General features: G+C 39.3%; 1 protein-coding gene across 5 annotated transcripts in view; it reads right to left on the bottom strand.

Moving 5' to 3' along the window:
* ARHGAP32 (Rho GTPase activating protein 32) overlaps positions 1-14,182 on the bottom strand; it is a 318,668-nt gene that overhangs the window by 87,305 nt on the left and 217,181 nt on the right. For all 5 annotated transcript variants that reach the window (XM_070048333.1, XM_070048334.1, XM_070048328.1 and 2 more), the window contains 4 exons: positions 10,400-10,537; positions 7,462-7,554; positions 6,111-6,233; positions 4,608-4,685 (listed from right to left, as the gene is read on the bottom strand). In XM_070048333.1, the coding sequence (XP_069904434.1) occupies positions 4,608-4,685; positions 6,111-6,233; positions 7,462-7,554; positions 10,400-10,537 (432 nt within the window). The remainder of the gene's footprint in view (positions 1-4,607; positions 4,686-6,110; positions 6,234-7,461; positions 7,555-10,399; positions 10,538-14,182) is intronic.

The raw sequence follows: 14,182 nt of genomic DNA on the forward strand, positions 1-14,182 counted from the left end.
ATGATATGAAACTGTGAACTCTGCTCAACTATTCTTTCCATCTGAAACTGTAGTAAAAACCATGGCTTTTAAAAAATAATAATAAAACAAAGTCACAACACAACATCTGCATGGTACCAGTTCACAGCAACAGAAACAAAGGGTCTCCACGCTGAAGCCTATACCCTGCTGTGTCCTGACAGCTTGCCAAAAGGAGTCAGCAACACACCTGGGACCCTGAGCAAGAAAGAAAACACAGTCCACGTGCATCTCATAAGCATGCCAAGCTGAGCAGGGCTCCTGTGGCGCTGGCTACCACACGCACTCCAGAAAGCTTCCCAGCAGTTCTGGGCACGGGAGGGCTCCACAGACTTTGCTCCCAGCCCAGGCAGCAGCAGCCCGCATCCATGCTGCCCTTCACCCCCTCCTGACAGCGCTCGCCATGAAATCGTCTTGTTCCGCAGGAAGTCGGCTGTCTGGCGCCCCTTCACCGAAGCAAGCCCCAGGTCTCCTCTGTACTGCCAGGGAGGACAGGCTGCCACCTCTGCATTCCTCCTTCGGGGTCTGCTGACAAAGCCCTATCTGTAGAGCCCATGTGTGACTAGACCCAGTCAAGAGGCTGGGGCAAACACTGTTCCAGGACTGGCGAGGCGACCTGGTTCCACTGACAGGAGCACTAACAGGTCATGTGGACAACCTGCTACAGAAGACACCTTGAAGACTTCACTCAAGGTCATCTCCAGGAATCCCTCCAGGCCTCCCCTGGTGTCCTCCTGAGTCCTGAACCTCGCCACTCATGAGATAAACCCAGAGGTCACTGACACCTGCCTGTCTTCTGTGTCCTAAACCAGCGCCCTGTGTTCAGTGTGAGAGAGCGTGCCACCAAAAATGAAACGGGCCCTGGGCTGCCACCTGCAACACCAGCATTCCATCCACCTTCCCCGGCAGACAACCTCTGGTGCTCTTTACAAAGGAACTAGCGTGCAGGAAGAGCAAGCAACAGTGAACTGACAGATGCTTTACTTAAAGCACTTGATTCCTTCTATAAAAAAGTTGTTTTTTTTTTTTTAACAGTGACATTTAAAATTTGTTCCTGATTCTATGGGCACCCTCACATCACTCCTCTTCTCAAAGGCACACTCCCACACCACCCATATAGACACACTGCCTTTCTATGCCCAGACTACTGAAAAATAGCATTCCTGTAGAAATAATTTTTCATTTTCAATTACAAATCAACCTTTAAGTTGAAAAATAAAATTGGGGCCGACACTGTGCCATAGTGGGTAAAGCCACAACCTTCAGTGCCAGCATCCCACATGACTGCCGGTTCAAGACCTGGCTGCTCCACTTCCAATCCAGCTGTCTGCTATGGCCTGGGAAAGCAGTAGAAGATGGCCCAAGTCCTTGGGCCTCTGCACCTGCGTGGGAGATCCAGAGGAAGCTCCTGGCTTTGGATCAGCGCAGCTCCCGTTGTTGCGGCCAGTCAGAGAGTGACCCAGTGGATGGAAGACTTTCTCTCTGCCTCTCCTCCTCTCTCTATGTAACTCTGACTTTCAAATAAATAAATAAATCTTTTAAAAAAAGAAAAAGAAATTTGTTTTTATTTTAAGTAATCTCTTTGGTTAATAATTTTTAACCAGCTTTTAACTTATTAATTTATACAAATTTTTAAAAGTAGTAGTTCGTTTAGGCAATAAATCGGGTGTATAAATAAAGTAGGAATGAAATTAAAATGTTGAAAAGGAATATAGATTATAAGTGGGACATTCTCATTTTAAGAAGAAACTGGAGAGGCTGGCTTAAGATGCTAACATCCTATATTCAAGTGTTGGTTCCAGTCCTGGCTGCTCTACTTTGAATCCAGCCCCCGACTAATGCACCTAGGAAGGCAGCAGAGATCCCCAGGTGTTTGGGCCCCAGCCATCCATGTGAGAGACTGAGCTGGAGTTCCTGACTCATGGCTCCAGCCTGATCCAGACCTGGCTGTTGTGGCCATTTGGGGAGTAAATCAACGGATGAAGATCCTCCTCCGTCTCTGTCACTCTGCCCTTCAATCAATATTTTTTAAATATAGTTCATAGAAAAATGGATTGAGAAGGGAAGGAGAGGGGAAGAGAGGCCAGGAGAGAGGGAAAGAAACTGCAGTCCAAAGAAAGAAACTGACTTATCTAAGGTTATATTTAAGAACGTTAGAAGCAGGGCCAGCGCTGTGGCACAGTGAGTTAAGCTGCCAACTGCAATGCTGTCATCCCATACTGAAGTGTCCACTTGCGTCCTGGCTGCTCCATTTCTGGTCCAGCTTCCACCTAATGCACCTGGGAAAGCAGTGGAAGATGGCCCAAGTGCTGGGCCCCTGCTACTCATGTGGCAGAAGCAGCAGAGCTCCAGTTCCTGGTTTCAGCCAGACCAGCCTCAGCCATTTCAGGCATCTGGGGGAGGGAACCAGCAGATGGATGAGCTCCCTCTCTCCCTCTTCCTATCACTCTGCCTTTCAAATAAGAGATAGAGCATACATATACATATTTATATATACATATACACACACATATATAGATATACACATAAAAGAAAGTTAGAAGCAATTTCAAAAGCAAAACCAAAGCATCGTTCTCATTTTAAAGCCAAATTTAACTTTTGGTCATCTTTGAAACCCTAATGTCTATACCTCATTCCTACTCTGTTTCATATTTAATCAATAACACCTAGAGGCCAGCACTGTGGCACAGTAGATTAATCCTCTGCCTGCAGCACCAGCATCCCATATGGGTGCCATTTCTAGTCCTGGCTGCTCCTCTTCTGATCTAGCTCTCTGCTGATGGCCTGGGAGATCAGAGGAGGATGGCCCAGGTGCTTGGGCCCCTCTGACCCAGAGGAAGCTCCTGGCTCCTGGCTTCGGAGTGGCCCAGTCCCAGCCACTGTGGCTGTGTGGGGATTGGACCAGTAGATGGAGAACCTCTCTCTCTCTGTCTCTCCCTCTCATTGTCTGTAACTTTACCTGTCAAATAAATAAACAAATATTTAAAATAAATACCTACTATTCACAGCAGCTCTGAAATTAGAGGACAAATGAGGTGGAACCCCAACTGTATAAAAAGGGAAGTTGGGGAGTGACATGAATACAAGTTTTCTGGTCTTCATTCCCAGTTAAATTGCTATACATGCTCTTATAATGGAGAAAGTGACACACCAAATTTATAAAGTAAAAAAGTAAAATTATTTAAGTTTAAATGTCAGCATTTACTGAGGAAAAAATATACAGCAGGCCTGGCCTAAGTACTTTACATTTTCATCCTAACAAATTTAATCTTCACAACATTCAAGAAAAAAAACAGTACTGCAATCTCCTTTTTCAAAATCGGAAAACTAAGGCGCAGAGAGTTAACATATAATTTGCCCAAAATAACACGGGGTTAAAGCCCAGGAAACCTGGTATCAGAGCCTACACTATGAACCACCATGGTATACTCTTTCAGATTGTATTATTATTTTTAATAAAGTACATTTCACAAAAAAGCTAATAATTGGTCTTTTTTAAATATGAGGTAGTTTCACAAAATTGGTGGGGAAATGGAATTAAGAGATAATCCATATTTTCCTCGAACTTTTTGAAGTCCCTTCCTCTGTAAAGCTCAAAATATTTATATAATAGTAAACAAATTTCTAACAAGTATAAGCATTTTACTTACAATGCATTTAGAAATTCTTTCATAAAGAAACCACAGAAAAATTTAAGCTCTACACTAAGGCGGCAACTCTAAGGCATTGTCAGAGGCTCCTCCATAGATAGTTCCACAGATGAGAGAAAGTCCACTTACTGCAGGGAAGTCAGGGCTCAGTCAATACAAAAGATGCCACTATTTGGTCTTTTTTGGACACATACGTTAAAAAGACCTGAAACTACTTTAGATTTTGTTGTTGTACAATTAATATACAGTTTACACTAAGCTATAATGCATTTGTTTAGAAAAATATTGACCAACTGCCATAATTCTAGAGAGAAAATATATGTGAACCATAATTTAAAACCAAAATTGAAGCAAGGGAGCAAGCATGTGGTCTAGTGGTCGAGGTGCCTACATCTCACATTGGAGTCCCTGGGTTCAGCTTACAGCTCTAGCTCCTGACTCCAGCTTCCCTCCAATGCACACCCTGGAAGACAGTGGCAGTGGCTCAAGTAATTGGGATCCTGCCACCCCTGTGGGAAACCTGGATTGCATTCCTGGCTTGCCACTTTGGCTGGCACCAGCAGTGGTAGGCATTTGGGGAGTGAGCCAAGAAATGGAAAGTTAATCTTTCTTTTTCCCCCCACCTCACATCAATAAATAAAATTTTAAAAAGCAAAGTAGATTGATAGGTCTGATCATCTAACAATGGCCATCAGGTCTGAGACTGATTTCACATGGTTGACACCATCATGACGACGTGAAGCAGGAGACAACAACTGTAAAAGTAGCAAAAAAGGAATTCCAAGTCTAATGGCATTATTATCTAAATTTCTCTGTCATTACAGATAAAGTTTGCGATGACAACACCCATTGCCAGTACATCTCATAAACAGAAACACTTCTGAAGCATGAAGAAAGCTGCCCTTGGACCTTCCCCACACAGAGGTTTTCATCGCCTACCTGGAATCCGTGCTTGCCTCGCCACCAAGTGCTTAGCACTTTGGGGGGCATGTCAATAACAGAAACGATGTCTCCCACCTGTAGAAACAAAATTTAGTTGAATTTTAAACCCATTTTTGTGTCTAGAACTTAAATCTACAATGTATAAAAGGGTAAACTACTACTTTATGCTCCTTTAATCTCTGAGAAAACATCCATCTTTTAAAAATAACTTATTAATATTACCATTTTGCATCTACAAAAAAATTAGGCAGCACAAAGAGTGGGATCCAAGTAACACATTCTGTGCTGGCGTCAGGAAGCCAGATCTATAGCATAAGATTTTTTAATGCAAGGCAGCATAGCATCATCATTACTTCTGTTAAATACTCTTTTACTGTTGTCATTCCAAGTCATCAGATTCACTTACGATAGTTTGAAATACTCATATGTAGGACCATAACCATTTCTGTTAACACTATATTCAGTGATTGCTCACTATGAGCAAGGCATGGACTAAGCACCTGACATATTATTTAATCATACAGAAAAAAAGGTCCAAGGTGCACTGTTCTTAAGAGTAAAATCTGATGACAACTTGCATTCTTTCAACAGATGGTGCAATATAATTTTTCCATTAAGGAGCGGATGTTCTCAACCATAAAAAACTAGTGAGTTTATATAAACTTGTAAAAAATCATAAATGGTAAACATAACAATATTAGTTTTCATATCTACCATAAAGCAGTTAACCTCTTCAGAGCAATGTTTCTAAAATATCTGTAGGAATCTATGTTCACAACTGAATTTTCAAATCATGAATAAGCATCCTTACAAAGTCATACTTGCTAGGAGCCATGGCATCTTTCAGGACCTACGCTTCCTTCTGTACAGAACCTGGAAGTCTAGTTTTAACACTTCAAATTCTCTCTAGTCAAAATTCATACTGTTCTTTCTTACACTGAGCAACTGTCGGCTTTTGCTCTCTCATTAGCAAATATGTATTTTAGTGAAAGAAAGTTAATTTTCCTTCTTTTGTGTCTGATGGCAAGAAACTGTCATTTCACCTTTTGTCTGCCCTTTAGTTTGATCTTTCAACAACACTAAGAGAAGTATCATTAGTTGCCATTATTTTCTGGTACTAAAAACACGAAGATAAACCTTGCATTCCAGAAGCTCAGCAAGACAAACAGAAGCATAACTAGGACTAAAAGCATTAAGGGATTTGGCAGGGATGAGCCATGAGAACAGTGCAGAATGACACTCAGTCCAGGACGGGAGGGTACATATTGTATGGAGTGAGGGAAGGAAGATCCAGGATGACTTCCTGGAAGAAGCAGGAAACCTTTAAGCTGACAACCATTTAAATGAAAACAGAGGACATTCCAAGCTGAAAGATAAAGGACTATGGAAGAAATTCAGTGTTTTTAATTTTTTCACTACTTATGGAAATGATGGAAACACTTCAAGATGAGGCTGCAAAAGCAGCAGGGGCCAGGTAACAAACAGCACTCTACCACTTACCTCTAAGGTCAGTTCATCGGGAGCCCGAGCAGTGTACCTCTTTATGACGTGAGCAGCACCGACTGCAGGAGTGTTGATGGATGATTCCTCGTGAACTAGAAGGTGATTACCCTTATTATCGATCTGGAACCGAAAAAACGTACTATGACACAGGACATAAAGCCATGCGACTTTCAAATGTTTCACTGCCTAGCCATAAAAGAGAATTCAGTTTAGAAAAAATAATCCAAAGTCTTAAATTTAAAAAAAAAAATCTATTTAATGCCAGTCATTGTGCTGTGCATAATTGATTTAATTCTTATAATTCTAAAAATACTTATCATTATTATTATCAACTAAAGGCAAAGAGGCTAACATTGAAATAAGTTCGGTAACGCATGAGATTACATAATTTTTCCAATATCACAAAGGCAGTGATAGAAAAATCCTTTCAGTGCAAGCTGGCCTAGCTTGTATTTTACATTCCTTCCACTTTCCACTGGGAAGAGAGAGTAACCATAGCTCTACGTAGGCAAATTACGACAAAATACCTAATACAACATCAGCACCATCTATTAAATGGGACCCTTTAAAAGGCTCTGCTTTTAAATACTACTTCAACTGAAACATACACACACACACACACACACACACACAATCACACTTTGTGCTATAGTTTGTTTGAATGTGGTTTACCCCCACCAAACTCATGTGAAGGCTTAATTCTCCAATGCAATGCGGTAGCACTAGGAGGTAAGCGAAGTATCTGGGCATTGGGGATGGAACCCTCAAGAAGGGACTGACGCTTTTCTCATGTGAATGAGCTCTTTCTTGCTCTTCCAGCACTGGATCAGCTGCCTTAGCACTGGCTGTTATAAAGCAAGGCCACCCTTCATGTTCTCCGCCTTCCACACACACCCACTTCCCCATACACTTTCCACCATGAGCTGAAACAGCATAAGGCCCTTGGCAGAAGCTGAAAAGATGCCAATAACATCATCCTGGATTTCTCAGCCTCTAGAACCATTGCCAAAATCAACCTATTATTTTTTTCTTTATAAATGACCTGGCCTCAGGCACTCTATTACAGCAACATAACTTGACACTTTGCAAAAATTAAAAATTCATTAAATATCAAAATGACAGCAATTATTGAGACTCATAAAATATATTAAAATTATTTTGCCAGATTATCAACAGATTTGAGGTAAAAATATTTCATATACCACATATTTATCCTCCCAGAAGGTGAGAAAAAACTGCATTTTCTTTGATTCCTGAAATTCAACAGGTATTACACTTAAGTTAATATTAAATTTGTTAGGTAGACAATCTGAAAACAAGCTTTCATAAAAGATGAATGTGGTGGTACCTCCATCCAGGTGAGAGCAGGCCCACAGTTGATCTTGTTGCCCGCAATAGCTGAAAGGCGTGATAGGTAAGCCATAAGCATCTGAGAGACAGACTAAAGAGAAAGAAAGATTTAGTATAACCCAGAGGAAAAATATGACACTTTCTGGCACAGGAACTCTCTGTTGTAAATTTTTGTTTCCAGATAACAATCTAACACCATTTTTGAAACTTCACTGGCTTGTCACTGAAAACAATGGTATGTACACAGTCATTCTCATGTAGAGCTGAAACATTTAACCCCTTTTCATCAGGGGTCATACTAGTCCATAGCTTCTGTTTTTATTGCTTGACCTATTTTTGTATTGAAAAATCTAAGTAGCAGCTGGTGTTGTGGCACAAGTTAAGCTGCCACCTGCAACACCATGAAGCTCCTGGCTCCTGACTTCAGCCTGGTCTAGTCTCAGCCATTGCAGTACAACCGCCTCTCTCTCTCTCTCTCTCTCTCTCTCTCTCTCTCTCAGTGCAGCTTATCTACATGTGGCTGTTCCACCCAGCTTTCTCCTGCTTCCCTGAAAGCCTTGTCTCTAAGACCTGTCGCATTTTCCATGCATACAGCTGTGGCCGTGGCAGCCATGGTAATACATGACCCTACACCATGATAATAAAGTTGATCAATCCAGGAATGTGATATGATATTAGCTGGACTAGTCCAGGTCAATCCAGAAATTAGGAATTATGATATAAGTCCCAGTGCCACCTGGCTATAAAAATCTGGAACTTAGTAGTAGTAGCCAAAACTCTGGAACTTAGTAGTAGTAGCCATGTTCTTAGACAATCTGAGTGAGAAGAAACAAACAGGCAGAGGAGGGAAACAAATAGACTTGCATGTTTTCTGCAGTACAGAGGAATCTGTATTTTTTAAATCTGCAGAAGTTATTTTTTGTTAATATTTATTTATTTCATTGAAAGCCAGGATTACTGAGAGACAGGGAAAGACAGAAAGAGATCTTTCATCTGCTGGTTCACTCCCCAAATAGTCACTTCAACCAGGCTGAAGCCAGAAGCTTCCTCTGGGTCTCCCACATGGCTGCAAGGCCCAATTAGCTGGGCCATCTTCCACTGCTTTCCCAGGCACATTAGCAGGGAGCTGGATCAGAAGTAGAATAGCGAGATATTGAACCAGTGCCCAAATGGGATGGTGGCCCTGAAGGCGTCAACTTAACCTGCTATGCCACAAAGCAGAGTCCTGAGAAATCTGCTTTGAAGACATCTCCTGAGACCTCCTACAATGTCAGTTATTACATGACAGGTCTTATCTCCACACTACCTACTTAACTGTCTTGGAATTAATTTAGAGTTTAAATGACTTACCCTCAGGACCTGTTCAAGCCTCCACTGTGGCTGAAGTCTCATGTCAATGTAATTTTTACTCTTTTGAGAATATCCATTTTGCTCTATCAACAATATTGGTATTTGTTTCCTCTATGTTGCTATCTTCAAATTTCACTACAATGTTTCTAGGAGTCTCTTCACTCATTATACAGTAGTCCTTAATGGACCACTGAATCAGGAGACATTGCTTTCTTTAGTTCTAGGGAAATTTTTATATTAATTTTCAATTATTCCTTCCATCTACTGCCACCTATAATTTCCATGAGTAGTAACTTCTCTATTTTCCACAATTCCAAACTATTATCTCACAATCATTTCACAGTTTATCCCTTTCAGGGGCTGTATTATTATTTTGTTTGTTTTGTTTTTAAGATATTTATTTGAAAGGCAGAATTAGAGCGAAGTGGGGAGAGACAGGGAGTGAGATCATCCATTCACTAGCTGACTCCCCAAATGGCTGCAAGAGGGCTGGGCCAGCTGAAGACAGGAAACTGGAACTCCATCTGGGTCTCCCATGTGGGTGGAAGGGGCCCAAGCACCACAGCCAACTTCCACTGCTTTCCTAGGCACATTAGCAGGAAGCAGAGACAGAAGCAGAGCAGCCTGATTTGAGCCAGTGCCCATGAGGAATGCTGGCATCACAGACAGTGGCTTAACACACTGTACCACAATGCTGGCCCCAGGGGCTACATTCTTACAAATAACTTGGCTCAGTCTTCCAGGTCACTAACTCCCTCCTCAGCTATGTTCATTTTGTATATAGTGCATCCAGTTATTCAGGTTTACTATTATGAGAATTAATTTGAATAATATTTTCATTTGCAACATCCCTGCTTGATTTTATAAGAATCTACTCCCACCTGGCAGCTGTGATGGCCTCACTTTCCCTGCAGGACATTAACCACATTTCCTCAGGTCTGTTATTTATTCTTCTTAATTTTTTTGTTAGGTTTTTGTCTGTAACATTTCTAGTTTTCCTGACTTCTGCTTTCTCTTGTACGTTCATTTTAGGCTGTTATTTTTCTCTCCTGCATAAATAACATAAAATCTTAACCCATTTACTTTCAAGGATTCCTCACAATTTCTGAATCCCTGATATTTTTCTTACGATAATAAAAATATTTTTTATCTTTTTAAGTTTTTTAAATCTTATGTTATTACTAAAATTTTTGGCATGGCTGGAGGTAGGTGCAAAGACATGTCCTGCCATCATAAATTAATCAAACAGCATTGCTTTAATATGTATTTTCTTGGTCATCAGTGATGTCAACAGATTTTTAATACTTTTGTTTTCATATTTTATATCATCTTCAGAGAATGTCTGCTCAAATATACCATCTGTTCATATATTACAGCATGAGGTTTGTTTCCTTATGTAATTATGTATTAAACCTACTTTACTTCTAAGTATCTTACACAGCATTACTAATTTTACAATTATGGGACAGTTAAGTAATCCCAGAAATCATCTTGAATATTCAATATAAGCTTTTATTTACCATACACACAAAAATTTCTGCTGATTCACATACAGTAATGACTTCTGTAATATAAACAGTGCTTACCTCTGGGCTGTCCTTCAAGGTGTCAGAACGGGGAAGCTCTGAGAGCTGGGAGAATCTTCGGTCATAAATACAAAGATGAAGATGTTTATCAAGTACCCGAAAATCTTCATAACTTCTTTTAACAATCCAACTTTTGCCCTGTGGTTAGGGAAGAAAATACTCCTATAATTCACCTCCATTGGGAAATCCTTATGAATCAGGACTTATTCTATACTGGTATTTTATTCATGGGATCTTACATTTTCTACTGAGAAGTTTCTACTAACTTGACAGTAGATAGTTAAACTCCAAAACACCTTAGTGAGTTATATTGCATTAAAAAATCAATAATAGAAAATAAGATAGAACTCCCATTAATGTTCTTCCCCCTGCTGCTTACAGTGTTAGGATCATAACTGCTAACTGCTAACTGCTAGGTGGTAAGATAGTATATGACCTTAAACCCACAGGAGGAAATATGAAATAATTTTGGGTAGGAGAATATTACCTAAAACTAAAGAAAGATGAAATCAGGTATTAGCATCATTGCTTTTGGTGACCAATACTGGAAATACATTCAAAACCACAAGTACCGAAGATACCCTCTATACGCAACTGATATACATATGTTATTTAGAACCTATTAGCTCTCCCTTCTTCTTAGGCCTTCTTTGCCTCTTTGTCCAATCCCACAAATTCATTTTGAAAACACACACATACACACACACACACTCTGATAGAGCATATTTAGTAAACAATGTCTTCTAAGCTTCTCTTAAGTCTATCACTTCCTTATTCATTCCTATAGCCACACTTCAGTAAGGACCATGGTTACTTCTTATTTGGAACACCAGCTCCTTACTTTTTCCTCTCTCTCCATCCCTAGTCCTGCTCCACTCCAACCCTCAATCAAAGAAGAAAAACAAACAAACAACAACAAAACCCACAAAGTTATCAGATTACACTGCAAAAATTATCCTTCAAAAGCCTCCTGTGGTCAAAAATGATGAACAGATCTCGAGAACATATCCTACAGCTTTGTAATTCAATCTGATTTTATATAGAGGCTTTCAGCTCATAGAAAACTGCAGGGCCTAGGGGAAAAAGTATTCACAGCAATCTCTGAATTGAAGGGTGCATATGACTGGGTATTTTTTCCACCTGCTCCAGCCGGCTGGGCCAGAAATGATACAGGGTATCTCTTCACAGAAGAGGCAACTATTTCTAACCTCTGATGTGTCAAAAATGAACACCATTAACTCATGATTAATCTCACTTTGGAATGTAATTCTTTCTTACCTAGTGGAAAGCCACACCAACTCCCTTTTTCAGAGACTGTGAGAATGAAATAAGAGAACAGATGTGGCACAGCGCTTTAAAGAACAGTGACATGGTCCCTTTTCCAAGAGATGTTAATTCAGTAAGTCTAGATTATGATCCAGTAAATTCTGATGATCATCCGGAATTGAGAATCACTGGTCCACAGAATCAAGTCAAAACTCATATGCTAATCTCATAGCTTTCATCATCTGGGCCCTAAAAATTTCCTGACTTCTCTCCTTATTCCTTCACTCATGCCTTTCCTTCTACTTATGCTGAATTATTTCCATTTGTCCAAAACATGAGCTGTATGATACATTTTTGCCTCCACAATTTTGTTAAGTTGTGTCCCTTCTGCCATAGGTCTTTTCTTTTCCTCTTAGCTCAAGCAAAGTCCTTTGTTTTCTCAGTTGCACTACTCTCTACTCAAAGCTTTCCTGAATGACTACAGGAAATTAAATTGTTATTTGGGGCTGGATATGGATCTATATCTATATCTATATCTATATCTATATCTATATCTATATCTACATCTACAGCTATGAGTCAAACCAAAAAGCAAACATTACCTCTTATCACATATTTGCAATTTTTTCAATCTTACATACATTTTATTAAGTACATAACACTTCAACTATTAGAAAAGTACAAAAAACAATTTAAAACATACTTAAGTATAGACCAGAGAAATTAAATAGATGTTAATTTTTGTATGTTTTGAAGTTTTGAATTTCTTTTAAAAGAACCAATCGTTGCGGTTATAAAACCTCATTCCCTCTCCTGTTCTTCTTTGAAAAGTAAGAACTGGAGTTGATCATTATAATGCATGAATGCCCATTTTTATACATTTACTTTATATGCATTATCCATAAACAATCTGTATTATTGTTTTAAATTTTCTATAAATTATAAGCTTCCATTTTTGGAAGTTACAATTTTGTAACTTACAGTTTCCACTTCACATCATGTTGGGCTTTATCCATATCCAATGAAATAGCTGAAGTTTTCATCTGACCAAGAAGGCCTTATTGCCATCACCTGTAGTATTTCAAACTTAGCCATTCTATCTTCTGATCTGGGTTTGGCCTATGGTGTTGTCTACACTTGCATTTGAACACCTTTAGGTATAGCACAGCAAGCTCTAATTTGCCAGCCATTAATGTACCCAGACGCTTTCCTTAATTTATATTACTAACTACAGATTCTGAAAATACTTAAATCTCACAATTTCATAAATAAAGAAAAAGTTAAAAGTGTGGCTCTAGAATCAGAATATATCAATTGTGAATTCTGTTTAATAATCAAATCAAATAACTCAATGTAAATTGCTTTCATACAATGCCAGGCAAACAGAAAGAGCTCAATACATGCTTAACACATGCTAGCTATTTCTGTTCTTTAAATAAATTTTACTGTTATTTATTAATTTGTTGTGAAGTGAACCTACCCGAAGTAGTAAACAAAGTTTCCAAACAAATTCCCAGTCTATTTAACAGAGTAAACAACCACGCACCTAAGGCACAACAAATCAAAGACAAAATAACATTCCTATCAACTGCTTTTCAGTGATCAGTGTTTCAACCAGGTAAGGGGTAACATATCTTTGGAGGTTAAGGGTTGCATTCCACAGTGACTACATTATCAGCTTCAGGTTGGGAAAATAAAATCTCGGATTTGATAGTATAATTTTAGAGTAATTCAAATTCCTTGGTGATCTTTTATTTTGGTTTTGTTTTTCATGCTCCTTTTCAAAAGAAATTTAACACTAAGATTTTAAGTAAAAAATAAAAGGCAGAACAACCAATCAGGGTCAACTCTTAAGCAGTCATTCTGAAGTATCAAAGGTAAGGAGAGAGACTTGCCACCCAGACAAGCTCAAATCTCAAAGTCTTTCAGTTCATGACTGAGTGTTATGTTCAAGTTCAATAAAACAGTCCTGCGTTTGCTGCCACCTAGCGCTTTGAAAATACAAACTGGCTCTGCTTTTAACCCTTTTTCAGCTAGTATTCCTCAAAAGCCAGAATGTTCTGACATAATTGGAAATTAATATTTGCTACCTAGAATATTATTATCTTCTTGGCTTATATAATTTTTTTGTCTTTTAAGTTGTTGAGCATTTGGCTCCTGGCTCTGGCATGGTCCACCCTGGCCACTGAAGCCATTTGGGGAGTGAACTAGCAGATTCAGCTAGTATTCCTCAAAAGCCAGAATGTTCTGACATAATTGGAAATTAATATTTGCTACCTAGAATATTATTATCTTCTTGGCTTATATAATTTTTTTTGTCTTTTAAGTTGTTGAGCATTTGGCTCCTGGCTCTGGCATGGTCCACCCTGGCCACTGAAGCCATTTGGGGAGTAAACTAGCAGATGGAAGATCTCTCTCTATCTTATCCTCTCTCTGTGTAACTCTGCCTTTCGAATAAATAAAATCAATCTTCAAAAAAAAAAAAAAAAAAAAAAGAAAGAAAGGAAAGAAATAAGC

This window comes from Oryctolagus cuniculus, chromosome 1 (assembly GCF_964237555.1).
Source record: "Oryctolagus cuniculus chromosome 1, mOryCun1.1, whole genome shotgun sequence".
NCBI classification, from domain to species: Eukaryota; Metazoa; Chordata; class Mammalia; order Lagomorpha; family Leporidae; genus Oryctolagus; species Oryctolagus cuniculus.